The sequence below is a fragment of the Antedon mediterranea genome, chromosome 3, assembly GCF_964355755.1.
Source record: "Antedon mediterranea chromosome 3, ecAntMedi1.1, whole genome shotgun sequence".
In the NCBI taxonomy this organism is placed as follows: Eukaryota; Metazoa; Echinodermata; class Crinoidea; order Comatulida; family Antedonidae; genus Antedon; species Antedon mediterranea.
This window is the reverse complement of record NC_092672.1, coordinates 18124532-18141932: the sequence shown is the minus strand read 5'-3', so window position 1 is coordinate 18141932 and position 17401 is coordinate 18124532. Positions and strand designations below refer to the sequence as shown.

The window sequence follows — 17401 nt, the reverse complement described above, 5'->3', positions numbered from 1 at the left end:
TGACATTTTTGTAGAACAATCATCTCTGCATAGACATTATTTGTTGCCATATTTGAATAAATGTTACATAATCAATAGCTAATAATCTAGACTAAGTGTATTAGTAGAGTTTTTAGTTTACACTTTTAAAGTTCAATCATAATCATTGTATAATTGTTGTGTGCATAAAATTTGTTAGAAACCTTTAAATAAATCTTAAGAATATCATTTTTTTTCTTGAAAAATGATCTGGGAATATTGCCTTACAACAGCAAATTACTGTGCTGTCTATTACTTCAGTCTCTATAGTATAAATTATTGTGACTGTAGGTAAATAATTTATATGAGCATTTTTAGAGAAAGATGATAAATGAAAAAAATTCTATTCCAGTTGCCATAATATTATATATTACATTTTTTTGAAAAATATTATCTTATATACATCAATTTATCACACAGGTGAAACTCCAGAGGGTGAAAGAATGCGTTCTGTTGTAGCAAGTGTTACAGCGCCCTCTGAGTTTATGAAGGTGTCATCTGGTCAGAGAATTGTTAGCGAGAAAGAGTGGATTCAATTTCAAGAACAGGTAAAGAAAGAATCTTATTTGTAACAAAGCCAATTTCCAAAATTCCCTCTAGTAGAATTTTAGTCTAATTCCTCACTATTGATAATAAGTCTGTATTCCTTGCACTGCCAATGTCATACTGTAAATACCAAATATCCCAGTATAATGTCATAATTTTACAATTAACCGATTAATTTTCTCTTAAAATGGACTATATTTGGTAGAGAAGTTAATAGTATGGATAACCCTGAAGTTTTTTTATTTAGGTTCGACAATCAAGAGAGAAACTTGGAAGACCCTGTGACATGTGTGTGAATTATGAGCAACAGTTGCAAAAAGTGCAGTCAGTGGAGATTGCATTCAAGGAACAAGTTGCGGCTTTACAGATGGTGAACAATCTATAAGTTTCTACCAGCCTGTTTGTGGCTGATGTTCTGGATATTTTAAAATAAAGAATAACATTTTTATGATTCCCAGAGTGTGTTTTTAATCATCTACACAGTGCTTATCATACTAAGTACACAAAGTGTTTAGTGTTGATAATTCCATCAAAAAACAATTTAATTTTCAAAATTTAGTTTGGAATTACAAAAAGTGTTTGGAAATAATGCTATACCTTGTTCACATGCACATCACATTGCTCTCAGATATAGCAATTGTGACAACTGATAGCACAAAGTGTGTAAACTAACCATTCAACTGGCACGAATAACACTTTGCTCAATAAAAAAATTGCCGCAAACTATGATCACGTTCTATCGGACACATACTAAACGGCTTCAGTACGCGAGTGCTTTCAAAGAATCTGATTGGATAATTATTTGTTACACTATACAGCGCTCTGACTTATTGTAATAAGTGGAACTTTTTAGTGAGCTGTTAGTGTTGGCACACTGAGAGTGGCCTTAAATTCAAAGATTCATGTTTTTATTATTTATTTTAGGATGTACGACAACAACAAGAAAAAGTAAGAAAGGAGATGAAACAAAGATGTGAGTTAGAAGAATCTTTAAAGAATGCTGCAGAAGATGCACAGACACAGGTGAGTCACAGACACAGGTGAGTCACAGACACAGGTGAGTCACAGACACAGGTGAGTCACAGACACAGGTGAGTCACAGACACAGGTGAGTCACAGACACAGGTGAGTCACAGACACAGGTGAGTCACAGACACAGGTGAGTCACAGACACAGGTGAGTCACAGACACAGGTGAGTCACAGACACAGGTGAGTCACAGACACAGGTGAGTCACAGACACAGGTGAGTCACAGACACAGGTGAGTCACAGACACAGGTGAGTCACAGACGCAGGTGAGTCACAGACGCAGGTGAGTCACAGACGCAGGTGAGTCACAGACACAGGTGAGTCACAGACACAGGTGAGTCACAGACACAGGTGAGTCACAGACACAGGTGAGTTACCATGAAAATGGATACATCAAATAAATATGTAGGTTGTTGTCTTGTATTGTTTTTATTTTTATTTATTCAAAATTTGCTATTTAAAAAAGAAATAAAATATGACCGCATTAAAAAATGTTAGGCCTATCCACTGCAGCCTATCCACTGCAGCCTCACCGTCCTGACTCGATACCAGTCGCCACATCCATTGGAGGCCTACTCAATAGTTGACTATGCAACGGCTGAGTCATGTATGGTCGGCGTTTTACTCGCGAAAACCTCGTAACACACACCACAAACGAACTACGACGACGTCTGAATGTTCAGGCAGCATGTTTGTTATTGTGCGATATTTGCATCTGTACACATGCGCAGTTTGTTTATTTGTTCGTAAAGCTTGGTTCCCACTAGGACATAACGCAAGGATGTAAATGCAACACAAGCGTGTTGACCAATGACAAGCGATGAATTATTCAAACTAACTTACATTGCGTTACGTCCTTGTGTTGCGTCTCTAGTGGCAACCAAGCTTAATTACAATTGCTGCACATGTCTATTCATAAAATAAATTGTCTTTAGTTGTGCGCGTGTACATTTACAGATAACGCGATTTACAACTACTCGTCTGTACAATTAATAAGCCTCCTAACGGAAATCTTGTTTAAAAATTTATTTGAGTGACGCGAAAAAAACGTTGTTGATGGCAAGTAATGCTACATCGCTGTCACTTATTATAGACTGGTGACGGCGGCGATGTCGTTGTGGTTTAAAAAAAAGTTGAAGTAGCATTGTTAATATAGTAGTATTGCAACAATACTGGTGATAATAAAATTGTGTGCTATAACTTATGTTTGGAGTATTTCATAATACATGACACACATACTCATCTGAATACTGTATTATCTCCAAACTAATTTTAAGAAATACAGTATAATCCCAGGGGTCGGTGGCTGAGGATGCTGTACAACCCATCCCCCTTGGATCCGCCTATAACTCTATCACATTTAATGCAAATACTGTATATTTTTTGTGTTTATATAAACAAGTGTTCTTAAATCATAATTTTTGTTTGTGTAATTTGTCTTAGATTCGTTCTTTAACCTATAAGAATCAAGAGTCCGAAGACTTCTTGTCTCATCTTCGTCAAGACTTTCTGCGCACTAATAATGAAGTTCGTGATCAACTGGTAATAATTATGAATTTATTACTCAAATAGATTATATTCATCAAGATTGAATGCACTGTCAAATCCCACTCCCATACAACACATTGTAAAGCATAATGATAGGCCTACAACAACAAATTTCTTTTATTCAAAAACATGATCAGTGATGCATGAACAAGGAACTAGTCCTTGAATACTTGGTATCACTGACTTCTTTACAGTGAGTAAAAATAGATAAAATGTATAAAAAAGCTAAAACTAAAATCAGTTAGTGTGAATGTACTTTGTCTAATAACCTAGAATTGTTCTTACTATTTAAATGAATGCTACACTATTTCTTTTGCGGCTTTATTCACTATTGTTACTATCTGGTAGACTTAGTATTTACGCCTTATGTTATTTTTTGATTTTTTGAATACATTGTATTTATTCTGGCAAATAAGATACATTTACAAAATATAAAACAAACAATAAGGTATGGGAGTCACTAGCTGACAGGAAATTACAAAGCAACATAACCAAATAGGTGTGGTAACCTACCTCCGATTATCATATTCCAAGTATATACCTCACATACACTTTCTTGGTTAGTGCAACTGTCTAATCTTGTAGGGAGTTGTTGGTTGTGATTATATCCAGCCTAGATGTTTTTTGTAAGAGCAGTATAGGAAACATATTTGATTATCTTGTCTTGTCTTGTAGCAAATGTTTATGCAATCAAGGGAACAAATTTACCAAGAGGTAAGTACAAAATAGTCATTATTATATCCTATTTGATTGGCTGATTTTGTATCACATTCCAATCAATGGTCAAAGCGATATTCAATAGTTCTATTCACCAGCTAGCTTGCTGTCAAGTTTATTATAATTATGCAACACCAAAAACTATCGTTCAACCGTGAGCCATAGACTCTCTTTTCACAGACATTTTTTGGGTCCCACAGCTTGGAGCTATCAATTAGTCGAGTTTACAAAATACTGAAAATGTCAGCTGTAGATAATAAGCTTTTCCTTGTTATAGCTCTAAATGAGTAGTCCTCTGGGGATATAGCTGGCTAAAGCGGCGGCTCGAAAAATTCATCGTGATCCGAATCCTCAAGTACTAGGCCCTACAGGTCTGACAACACAAGTCTATGCCAATTGATTCTTTACAGGCATTTGTGCTATCCTTCTTGTTTGTAATGCATTGTTTCATTGATTATGTACAGGTTACAAGACTACAGGAAGAGAACAAAGACCTTGTTGGAAAACATGCTAAGCATGCATCAATTGCTAATAAAGATGGTTTCCAAATGCCAAAGACAACAGAGGTTTGAAAACCACAGTTTTATGTAACATCTAAATAGATTCCTGTCCTTTTAATCAGATTGAATAAAAGGTAGGCCTAGGCCTACATTTTATTCATGTTGAAACAGTAAAATTTATTTGCTTTGTTTATAATATTATAAATATTATATTTATTTGGATTTTATAAACACACCTACTGTAGTGTTAATTATGTCAATAAACGACCAAACAATCTTAGGCTAGGCCTAGGCGCTTTAGTCTAGCGTAATACCAATATGCCTAGTTAGGCTACTAGAAAGGCATCAATACCATTACGAACCTTGGACAACTGGGCTAATTCTGTCTTGTAGAGATGTTCCCATTAATTAATCAAAATCATACAAACGATCTAAAGCTAATTTAAATGATTTTTTTGGTCTAAATTGGTACATATATCTCTCCAAAAATGTACTGCCATCGTGATAAGGACCGTTTAATAGTGCGTACTATTGCACACCATGTGACCCACAATCGTCCAATTAAACGACAGGAATTTGTTAGGTGTTATATACATACACAGGAATTGAATCTAAATCTATAGATTGAACTAGCAAGTGTTTACATAAAATAATAACGTTATTAGATTTTGAATCACATCATCTGATACTATCATTGTTTACAGGAATGCCAAGCTGTAATAACTAGGTACAGAGAAGATGTTGTTAAAATGAAAGTGTCATTTGAACAAGAAAGTCAAAAACTTAGAAATGAAATATCTTTTTTGAAGAATCAACTTGAAAGTGAACAGCACACACGGATGTCACTTGATGAAACTTATCAGCAGGAACTGGAGGAATATAAAGAAGATCATGGTAAAGAAATGAAATGTGTATCAATTACTAAAACTAAATTAACTGATTAAAAACAGTGTGAATGAATTATTCCTATTTTTTACTAGCAAAAAGATGGCAAATTTTAAATAACGAGTTAAATTGTGTGATTGTGTGTTAGAATGCCATTTAACCATTTATTGCTGTGCAACCTTTTGTTGCAACAAAAATGATTATTTGACCTTGAGTTAGCTACTGTACTATAGTATCTTGAAAGTAGATATAAGACAACTTGAGGGAGTTCAGCCTTCAACTAGATTTTATTTTAGCACAGTCAGGAAAGTGAAATAGCCTATCGTGAGCACGTACCATTCAGTGGCTTAGAATATGCAAAAAATTTAGTAGCGTTAATATATTATAATGTTTGTGTGCGGGAAATGAGTGGTAAAGAAGGATGATGAAAGGATTGATGCAAACAATTCTAAGTGCTTTCTTTTGTAAATATATAAAGAAGATTTAAAATAGTTTGATTAGTAGATCTCTATAGTGTTATGGCTATGTTAGGTAATATGAGAGAGTTGTATATTTTTAATTTGAGTTCTTATGGGAGTATGTGTTTTATTTTATTCATGGTGCCTATAGCTGTTGAAACTTGAATTTACATGATATGCAAATGATACTTTTTCATCTTGATGAACACCAAGAAACTTTGATTTACTCGTTCTATAATATCAGTATTAATTAGTAAATTTAGATTTATGTGTCAATTTTTACATTTATATTAGTAAATACAATATAATTTGTTTTTTTGGTGTTCACCGTTAATCTATCTGCAATAAACCAGTTAGAAAGACATTTTTTATATTATGTAAATATCATGTAGGAGATAATTTTCACAAAATTTCATCTAAAAAAAATTTGTCCCACAAGGTCAAATCCTAGGTCAAATGGAATAGAATAAGTTATAAATCTTTTAAATAGTTCTATCTCAAAAGTAAGATTTGGATAGATAGATTTAACAATTAGCTTTCCAAAGATAACTGTCACAACAAAATCGGTCCACACATTATGGAGATACGGTAATTTAAAAATTGCAAAGAAACGCCGGCACGTAGCGCGAACCGTTGGTCGTATGGCGCTCAAATTAAAAATTTCGGGTTTTTTTGGCTAAAAATAACCCAAAAACCAAATTTGAACAAATTTGAAGAAAGTAGGGTTTAAAATGTCATTTTTTTTGGGTGATTTGGTATGGAATGACCCTTTACGTAAATGACTTATCCAGAGTTAGTTACACCCTACATGTCATCTCCTTTGCTGATGACACTACACTCTTTTTTTCTCATTCAGATTTAAATGTTTTATTGTAATTATTATTACTAGATGGTACGCTCGCTTCGCTCGCGTACCATCTAGGTCGTGCCCACAGATGGTTCTCAAATACATAATAATTTCAACGTTAAAAAACTGGCGATTTCAAATGTACAATAATGCAGGACAATAATACATGTCGTTTACAGGAACGAATAAATAGACACTGTGATTTATGTACTCAACTAAAATTAGCACCCTGGGAATTACTTCCGAAAGAGAAACTTGTCACAAAATGAGACCAATTGTTTAAGTCAAATTTAAACAAACTTAATTTGTGTTTTGTATGTAACATTATGGTTGAGGGATATGGAAGAGGATGGGTGCAAAGAGTAACAATTTTTAAATATATTCTTTATCCATTTAGTAACGAAATATTAATTGTTTTCATGTTTTACAAAATAATATACCACTAAACACAGTAAAACATTACGATGTAATTACTATTATAATGTTAAACAATTTGTGAAAACCACCTCTATTCGGGGCAAATCATAAATTCGATTTAATCGTTAATAAATATTAAATTTTCTAACTCAACTTAATTAGTAGGCCTAATAGTTTTCAATTGTTTATAGAGCCAATTCATACTTAAGTTGGTTCCTACCCTACCCACCAAAGTTGTTGTTGATCCTTCGTACCACCGTAGGCCTATCCTCTACTGGCTTTACAACGCCACTCATGCCAGTGAGGGAAGGGTGATGATGTGGGTGGTTCCCGGGGTGGTTTAACTGCAATAATAAAGATTTGTACATAATAAACGGCGACTGAAAACGCTAGCTCATTATACGTTAAAAAAAATCTATATCCAACCTCTGGAGCACAGATTGAAAAAAAATGGATCGAATTTCTGTTATGAGTATACAGTACTTGCCTTTACGACGCCTGAGGGAATAGACACTTGTGGAACAGAGATTGGAATGTTCCATTCATCGCAAATCAATACATTTGTATAAACCTATATTAAATGTATCAAAATAGCATTTTTTAAGGAAAATCGGCCTGTCTTCAACATTATGACGCTGTACTCTAGCTGTTCAACCGGTTTTCAGCTATTAAAAACAATTATCGTAGGAGGAGATACGAAAATGCGAAGTGTCCTCGTTTTATTGTATGCGGGTATTTTTCAAATTGACATCCATTAGACAGTGTATACCACGATCAGAAAACACCCCTATTTGGGGCAAATCGTTGAACCTAAATTCGTTTTAATCGTCAATAACTAATTACCGAACTCAATTTAATTAGTAAACAGGGTTACATCAGGTGGTTAAAATCAGTACCAACAGTATGAACCAACTTGATATACCATCGAGTAAACATTCTCGAAATAACGCGCGATTTATCGAATTTTGCCCTTACGTAAATTTATATATAGATAATGAATTGTCAAATATATAATCTCAAATAAACTCCTTATAAAATCCATGAAAACCAATTACATTCTTTTTCATACACGTCAATCGTTAGACCTCACAAATTACAATATATTTATTAATGGAGATAACATTAAACAAACGTCAGAGACTTTGTTCCTTGGTGTTTTAATCCAGGAAAACTTGAGATGGACCAGTCATCAAAATCATATTGCAAATAAAATTTCTAAACAATTGGGATTATAAATAATCTTAAGCACACTTTTCCCCAGCATATTCTTTTTTTCATTATATAATTCTTTAATTTTACCTCATCTTCATTATTGTAACATAATTTGGGCTGCTGACTATCTATCTCATCTTGATAAACTTAATAAGCTGATTAAGCGTGCTATTAAAAATATTACTTTTACGTCTCGCATTACTCCATTTGAACCTTTATTTTATGAACTTAAGTTAGGTGCATAAATTGCAAAGTGCCTCTTTTGTCTTTCAATATTTTTCTAACAATCTTCCTTCTCCCATGATGAATTTATTTAACACTGCTGATTTCAACCATGGTCATAATTTAAGAAGTACGGTTCGTAAGTTTCAGTTAACTATTCCTTTTGTAAGATAGTTTTCCCACTTTAATTTTGTTTTTGGCCCTTAATTTGGAATCAATTAGAAACTATTATTGTTAACTCTTCCTCTCTCCCAACTTTTCGTAAAAAAATCATTTATTATCATTGTACTCAAACTAGACCTTCAAAATGTTCCGTGTAATGACTTTTTTATTTCATATATATAATTAATAATTATATACAAATGTATTTTTTTCTTTTTGTTTATGGGTCTTGCGTGACAAGAAATCTCTTCTTGCAAGATCCTCTATTAATGGTATATTTTGTATTGTCTCATTATAAATTACCACTCTTTTCATTGTATTGCTTTACCATTGATAGAAACTAATACATGTTGAATTATTATTTTAAGTTATTCAATTCTAATATAATTATTACTGACAATTTATTTAATATTCCTAATCCACAACATGTTACTCGTAGCTCTTCTTCTGTTGGTACTCGTTTTGATATTCGTCACTGCAGAACAGAATCTTCTTTCAATCATACATACCAACGTGTTACCAGAATTTTGAATAACTTACCCGGTGAAATTCGTAACTTAGATATATCTGTTAGTTCTTTTAAAAGGGCCAAATTTTTAAATTATCTAAATACTTATTTTTTAAATAATTTTGAAATATGTTTCTAGTTGGTCGCTTTCTTGCTTAAATTGTAGAATGTAATTATTTTGTTCTGTGCTGTGTTCTGGGTTGACCTGCAACCAACATAGGTGTTTTGCACCTGTTTCACATTTCCTTGCCTTTTATATTTCATTTGTCTTTTCTTTGTATTCGATATGGTAGAATTAAAAAAAAAAGATCTCTGAAGTGCATTTAAATATTTTTGGGAGCACAAATTTCACAAAAAATCTATTAAAAATTTAGTTGAAATAAAAATTATTTATAAAAACCTATTTTCAATAACCATAATCATTTTTAGTGAAATTCTTGCTAATTCAAAACCTGGTGTATATCACTCAAAACATTGTATGTAGCTCCTAAAACATGTATTTTGACAAAATTGTCTGCTTTCTGATTGGTTGTTGCTCTAAAAATGTTGCCATGCATGTCAACCCTGACAATATATTGGGCACAAAAAGTCTATTTAAAATAAAAATAAAGAGGTTTTGAGTTATAAAATATGTTGCTTTAACTCTAAAATATTTGTACATTGTTAGTTTGTATATTGTCTAAATTCATTTAGGTATTGCACACTTTTTTGCAGTAAAATTACGTAGTATTGAAGATGAATTAAATAGAACTACCAGAAATTTACAAGAACTTGAAAAGGAGCACACAGATTTATTTAGTAAAGATGAAGAAATGAGAACGGTCTTGGACTCATTAAAACAACAGAACCAAGAACTTCAAGAAACAAAGGTACATCAAATGGTTAATAATGTTTCAAGTAGTAGTAATAAATTGCCATTTTTGGAAATTATATTATAACATATAGTATTACATCAATATTGTCATTGCTATCACAAACCTCATTATTTTCATCATTATCACAAACATTGTCATTTTTACCACAAACCTCATTATTATCATAATCAAGTATTATTATCGTAATCACAAATAGCATTATTGTCCTTGCAAACATTGTCATATCACATTTATATTGTAATTACAAATGTCATCACCAAATGTCATCACCAAATGTCATCACCAAATGTCATCACCAAATGTCATCACCAAATTGCTCAATCTGTAGCTAATGTTTATAGTAATGTTATTTTATGTAATTTCCAGGAAACCCTTGAGAATAATTTACATGAATGTAAGCGTAAAGTACAGGGGTTACAGCAGGGTCTTGAAAATAGTGAAACAGTTCAACATGATCTTGTTAAATTATCACAAACTTTACAGGTATGTTTGATTTGAACTCAATTTGTGTTCCCTCATTCTTTTCTGTGCAAGTAATCTTGTGTGAGTGTGAGTGAGTGTGCATTGAGTAATCTTGTGTGTGTGAGTGAGTGAGTGTGCATTGAGTAATCTTGTGTGAGTGTGAGTGAGTGTGCATTGAGTAATCTTGTGTGAGTGAGTGAGTGTGCATTGAGTAATCTTGTGTGAGTGAGTGAGTGTGCATTGAGTAATCTTGTGTGAGTGAGTGAGTGTGCATTGAGTAATCTTGTGTGAGTGTGAGTGAGTGTGCATTGAGTAATCTTGTGTGAGTGAGTGAGTGTGCATTGAGTAATCTTGTGTGAGTGTGAGTGAGTGTGCATTGAGTAATCTTGTGTGAGTGAGTGAGTGTGCATTGAGTAATCTTGTGTGAGTGAGTGAGTGTGCATTGAGTAATCTTGTGTGAGTGAGTGAGTGTGCATTGAGTAATCTTGTGTGAGTGAGTGAGTGTGCATTGAGTAATCTTGTGTGAGTGAGTGAGTGTGCATTGAGTAATCTTGTGTGTGTGAGTGAGTGAGTGTGCATTGAGTAATCTTGTGTGAGTGTGAGTGAGTGTGCATTGAGTAATCTTGTGTGAGTGAGTGAGTGTGCATTGAGTAATCTTGTGTGAGTGAGTGAGTGTGCATTGAGTAATCTTGTGTGAGTGAGTGAGTGTGCATTGAGTAATCTTGTGTGAGTGTGAGTGAGTGTGCATTGAGTAATCTTGTGTGAGTGTGAGTGAGTGTGCATTGAGTAATCTTGTGTGAGTGAGTGAGTGTGCATTGAGTAATCTTGTGTGAGTGAGTGAGTGTGCATTGAGTAATCTTGTGTGTGTGAGTGAGTGAGTGTGCATTGAGTAATCTTGTGTGAGTGTGAGTGAGTGTGCATTGAGTAATCTTGTGTGAGTGAGTGAGTGTGCATTGAGTAATCTTGTGTGAGTGTGAGTGAGTGTGCATTGAGTAATCTTGTGTGAGTGAGTGAGTGTGCATTGAGTAATCTTGTGTGAGTGAGTGAGTGTGCATTGAGTAATCTTGTGTGAGTGAGTGAGTGTGCATTGAGTAATCTTGTGTGAGTGAGTGAGTGTGCATTGAGTAATCTTGTGTGAGTGTGAGTGAGTGTGCATTGAGTAATCTTTTGTGAGTGTGAGTGAGTGTGCATTGAGTAATCTTGTGTGAGTGTGAGTGAGTGTGCATTGAGTAATCTTGTGTGAGTGAGTGAGTGTGCATTGAGTAATCTTGTGTGAGTGAGTGAGTGTGCATTGAGTAATCTTGTGTGAGTGAGTGAGTGTGCATTGAGTAATCTTGTGTGAGTGAGTGAGTGTGCATTGAGTAATCTTGTGTGAGTGAGTGAGTGAGTGTGCATTGAGTAATCTTGTGTGAGTGAGTGAGTGTGCATTGAGTAATCTTGTGTGAGTGAGTGAGTGTGCATTGAGTAATCTTGTGTGAGTGAGTGAGTGTGCATTGAGTAATCTTGTGTGAGTGTGAGTGAGTGTGCATTGAGTAATCTTGTGTGAGTGTGAGTGAGTGTGCATTGAGTAATCTTGTGTGAGTGAGTGAGTGTGCATTGAGTAATCTTGTGTGAGTGAGTGAGTGTGCATTGAGTAATCTTGTGTGAGTGAGTGAGTGTGCATTGAGTAATCTTGTGTGAGTGAGTGAGTGTGCATTGAGTAATCTTGTGTGAGTGTGAGTGAGTGTGCATTGATGGTGTCTACACATACAGCAAACTTTGAAATGCTTTTATATACTGGATTCTCATTCATTTGGTTGGTGTGATTTATGGATTGTTAAAAATTGTTTATTAATTAATGTTTGAATGTAGTTGACGAAACGAGCGAGTGAGTGGCCGAGTGGTTAAGACACTAGAACCGTAATTATGTAGCTATAACATCAGCAAGTAAAGGGTTCGAGGCTCACTCGCTCCATGGTTCTGGTAGTAGAACAAGTCTTCTTGGGTAAGGACTATCTGTAGGTCCAGTCTACACATCTAGCTCATGTGCACTTTAAAGAACCTAGTACATCTTTCGAGACGAGTAGGAGATTTCCCCAGCCACTGATCATAACTCGACTCTCTGGGAGACCATTCTTTGACTGAAGAGCCTACCCAGTATAAATAAATAACAAATTCAAACGAAAGGTACTGTTTTATACACCAACAAAAACAACATATCTTATTGTTTTTTGTTAAAAGGTGCAATTAGAAAATGTTCGTCAAACAGATAATGAAGTGCGCTGGCAGCATGAAGATGATGTAGATAGTTGTAATGGGTGCAAACAACATTTAAAAGATAAACGAAAAAAGGTAAGATTATATTTTAACCCATTTACAATATTTTTTAATGTAAATATTAATCTATTAACTTTTATTAAAAGGGTGCCACTGTGATTAAAAGTGATATCTATATATTAATGCTACTACATTTTTCGCGTATTTTACGTATCTCCAAAATCACTAAACGATACGTTCTCACATTTGGCACACTGATGTTTATTGGGCCGCACACAATGGCTATGTCACTTTCCTAAATTTTAAGGATAAACACTAAAAAAAGGCAAAAAATAGCAGTAATTTGACCATGTTTTGCAAGTTGTTACGTCACGTATAAACTACACAACCTTCTCCGTTGTGTACCGCAATGAAATTTTAATTAATTACACCTATCCTATGGACAGAATGTATTTTGTAAAACGCTGTGGCCATTGAAATTAATGCTTAGTAGGTTCGAGTTCAAATCTGCGATAGTGTAAATAATAAGTATCTCTGCTTAAAGCAAAACATCTTAACCACAATGTAATTACAAAAGTACAGAAAAGATACCAAACCTCACGCAAAAAATTTGCAAAATATAAAAACCATTAAAATAACAAAATGTAAATGAAAAAAAAACGGAAAAAAAAACCACACACACACCCCCACACACAAATAAAATGATTCCAAAGTCGTGTTTCCACAAAATATTAGATATAAAAGTTTGTGTCCGAGCGCATCATCTAATTTCAAGTAGTGAGTGCACTCTTTGTGTATATTTTAAAGTCTGTTTTATTATTCCAATACTCGCATCTTAATTCTATAACTTAATTCATATTTATATTTTATCATTAAAAAGTTTTAATCTAACCCCTGATATATTAACAGACGTCACTTTCTGATGCGCACCCTAGATTAATATTCACACAGCACAAAGTTCAATATCCAGTATTGGGCTTTTATAATACTAATCATCCCATGTGAATTATTTTTAAGGCAGACAAGACCGTGTTAGACATGTTATTGCTAGACCACACTTTAATTACAAAAGTAGCAAATCTCCCAAGTAAAAAAAATTTTAACTTACAGATATTTTAAAGTGTATAACATTTTAAAGTTTATAGTGTATAACAAAATCCATGGCCATAACATTTTTTTTTTGTCAAATTACTTTTATTAGAGTGCGCTTTTATTATACATGCAAAGTATAAGGCAGAAAAGGGTTACTGCTAGTGTTTTATTACAGAAGCTGCATCCTCATTAGTTTTCAACGTTGGGGAAGCAGAATGAGCATCATTAAATAATCATTTGTTTTTCAAAAAGTGATGCTACAAGATTCATAGTGTTAGGAATGCTGATTTTTTTTTATAAATTAGTATTTTTCCAAGATTTTGTTATTGTTGTTTTTGTTTATATAGTTTTCTGTATGAAAATGGTTGAAATTTGCATAAATTAAAGTCGGTTTTAATTAATTTCCTATATCTTAACACTACTAAAATGTACTGTAGCACCACTGCACTCTTTTAGGCTTATTTACCGGATTTACCAGTCAATGTTATTCTCAACATGGTCACAAATGTTTATATTTTCAATTTAATAAATATTTTAACTCTTTTATATATATTATACATAGATTATGGTCATATTTATCTGAAAACACAATTAATAAATGCATCATAAAACATCATCAGCATTCAGTGAGAAAGAGAAAATAATTTCCAAACAAGAATATTTTGTCAAACTCAAGATTATAGCTTATTTATTTATATTTTTTTATTGTAGCATCACTGTATGCACTGTTGTAAGGTATTCTGCAGTGACTGTCTCACAAAGATGGTTGAAAGCGGACCACGACGACGTAAGATGCCTGTCTGTAACATATGCCACACACTACTTGTCAACGAGTCTGCCCCTTACTTCAGCAAGGAAGCTCCCGATACAACTTAACATTTGTAACAACTAAAAGCAATTCAGCTAATATCACTAGTTCAGTAAGCTAGCGTGCATACTGTTAACAGAATATATTTAAAAAAATGGTAATCTAAGTTACACAAAATCAATGGCAGATGCACTAACAATTACAATCCTTTAAAAAGTATGCATTGGTATATTCAACATTTTTTTGTGGTAAATTGACAATGCCTCACAATTAAAGATTAAAGGCTATATTGCAGTTTTAATAAAGTCAATAAAATAATAATATTCGTTTTTTATATAGTTCTTATTGCACAATGCTTTTAAGCGCTTCACATTATTACCCCAGTCATGTTTTTTGCACCAAACATGTCTGGAAACATACTCCCATAATGTAGCTAGTAATCAGTGCAAATGTTTGTCTTGATCTAACTGGGTACCCATTTATACACCTGGGTGGATAGAGGAAAAAGTAAGTAAAGTATCTTACCTAAGGATACAAGCAATGCGGCGAGAGTTGAAATCGAACCATCGATCAGTAGTCCAACTTCCAACACACAACCTTAAAAATAAATAAAGCTAGATTTTATTAATGTTTTCACTTTTTCGATCTAAATTTTTGATGCGACATTAAAATGGCAATTTTTAAAATTATTTTTCAGGACATATCTTTAAGTCATATAATACTTCCAAAATAAATATAGCAGCACCATTAGGAATTATGTGACAGGTATTCTGCATCTACATGATTTACAAATTCACTTTCAATGATTGCTTTTAATTAATCTAGTGTACTTGTTAAGTAAAGTATCTTACCTAAGGATACAAGCAATGCGGCGAGAGTTGAAATCGAACCATCGATCAGTAGTCCAACTTCCAACACACAACCTTAAAAATAAATAAAGCTAGATTTTATTAATGTTTTCACTTTTTCGATCTAAATTTTTGATGCGACATTAAAATGGCAATTTTTAAAATTATTTTTCAGGACATATCTTTAAGTCATATAATACTTCCAAAATAAATATAGCAGCACCATTAGGAATTATGTGACAGGTATTCTGCATCTACATGATTTACAAATTCACTTTCAATGATTGCTTTTAATTAATCTAGTGTACTTGTTAGACAAAGTGCTATTCACTATTTCACTCAAAATTAACAAAATTAATTTATAGAAAACATTTATTTGATATTTTAACAGTTTTAACAACTAAAGGGTGCTACATTAGTTAAATATTTCTTCAAATAATGGTGACAACAGGATGTTATGATTAACATTCAAAATATAGTTTAATGACATTTTAATTGGTGATGAGAATTGATGTTTGAAATAAGTATGGTGGTAGATTTCACTACTCATTTATTAATGTTATCTTCAAACTAACACATTATTGTACACTGGTTACTTACTTAAAAGTTAAGTCTTCCTTTAATATTTTTGATATGTAGTTTTGTTTTTATGTTTATTGTTGTAATTGTTAGTACTGGACAAATGTGTTGACCAATCATTGCTTTGCCTTCCAGTGTCTATAAGTTAATTGCTCAAATTATTACGTGATTTATGTAGTTTCATTTATAATTACAATATACAGGGGGAAAATGACAAAGGCCTCCTACTATATATATATTTTTTTGAAAACTCGTATAATGTGACCACATTGCTGATTTTGCCATTTTCCCCTTACATAAAAAAATAACATAGTACAGTAAGTTTATTTATTGGGCACTTAATTTATATTTAATTTATATAGAAATGTATTTATTGATTACTTTTGTGATATCCATAGTAAATTTTTTTATCATTGTTTTTGTGATTCATCAAAACAGTTAAAATTGTCATATCAAATATTTTATATCCAACATTGGTGAGTATCTGTGACAGTTGTAAATACTGCACGATTGTACCTCTCACGTAGTAGAATGGAATTTGAAATTTGTTTATGAAAGACGACACTATAATGTTGATGTAATCATTACCATTGCATAGAGCACTTTGATTGTAATTGTATTACGTTGCATTCTGGAAAATTATATAATATAAATATTATATTTATGAAGTTGATTGTAAATTTAAGTCTTAAATTAAAGTAGTGAGATTATCAATAAATCTTAAAATACTAGAAAGCCTAAAACAGTATATTTCAGTTTTTAATCTCTACTCAGAGTAAACAAAATGTCACCCTAACAAAGTTAAAAGTTCAAGATGATCATGAAGATGATGAATAGGTAAGTGAAAATGTTTTCAGTATTTTCTCTTCAAATTTGCCCGATTTGGAGTAACTTTTAGATTTTACAAAATCGAATCATTATCCGCTACGCAAAATTGTAAATTTAGAAATCGTAGACTTGACCATGTGAAAGATTATTTAGTGAAAAGGAATGTGTTTCGAAACTTGTGACATTGTCAATGTTCATGTACCTCAATGACCCAAGGTTAGGACAATGCCATGATTCGGACACCTGTGGATTTCAAATTGTTTTTCATCAAGACAAGTTCATAGTTGATAAAACTAAGCCGTCAGACAGATAGATGTACTATTAGGCTAAACAACGATGCCACATACATGACCAATGTGAGTACAGACACTATCCCAACATTCATTTCCAACATCAAAGTAATTGTACCTGTTCATTTTGCTATTAAACACCTTCGTCTTTTAATTATTTTGCGCCACAATACAATGTACAATGTACAGGTAGCCCCTTTCATCTGGTCAGATGCAACACATGGCATCTATCTTTAGTTCCGAAAAACTTGGGATGGTGCAATAGTCTGCAGTAAATTGTATATATAATATAGA

General features: G+C 33.0%; 1 protein-coding gene across 1 annotated transcript in view; it reads left to right on the top strand.

The window, feature by feature from the left end:
- Positions 1 to 16835, top strand: part of LOC140044987 (rab GTPase-binding effector protein 1-like) — a 32503-nt gene extending 15668 nt beyond the window's left edge. The window contains exons 11-21 of the mRNA XM_072089713.1: positions 439 to 566; positions 812 to 934; positions 1489 to 1587; positions 3037 to 3135; positions 3817 to 3855; positions 4323 to 4424; positions 5063 to 5252; positions 9784 to 9938; positions 10311 to 10427; positions 12627 to 12737; positions 14466 to 16835. Of these exons, the coding sequence (XP_071945814.1) occupies positions 439 to 566; positions 812 to 934; positions 1489 to 1587; positions 3037 to 3135; positions 3817 to 3855; positions 4323 to 4424; positions 5063 to 5252; positions 9784 to 9938; positions 10311 to 10427; positions 12627 to 12737; positions 14466 to 14630 (1328 nt within the window). The 3' untranslated portion in view covers positions 14631 to 16835. The remainder of the gene's footprint in view (positions 1 to 438; positions 567 to 811; positions 935 to 1488; positions 1588 to 3036; positions 3136 to 3816; positions 3856 to 4322; positions 4425 to 5062; positions 5253 to 9783; positions 9939 to 10310; positions 10428 to 12626; positions 12738 to 14465) is intronic.
- Positions 16836 to 17401: the final 566 nt, after the last annotated feature.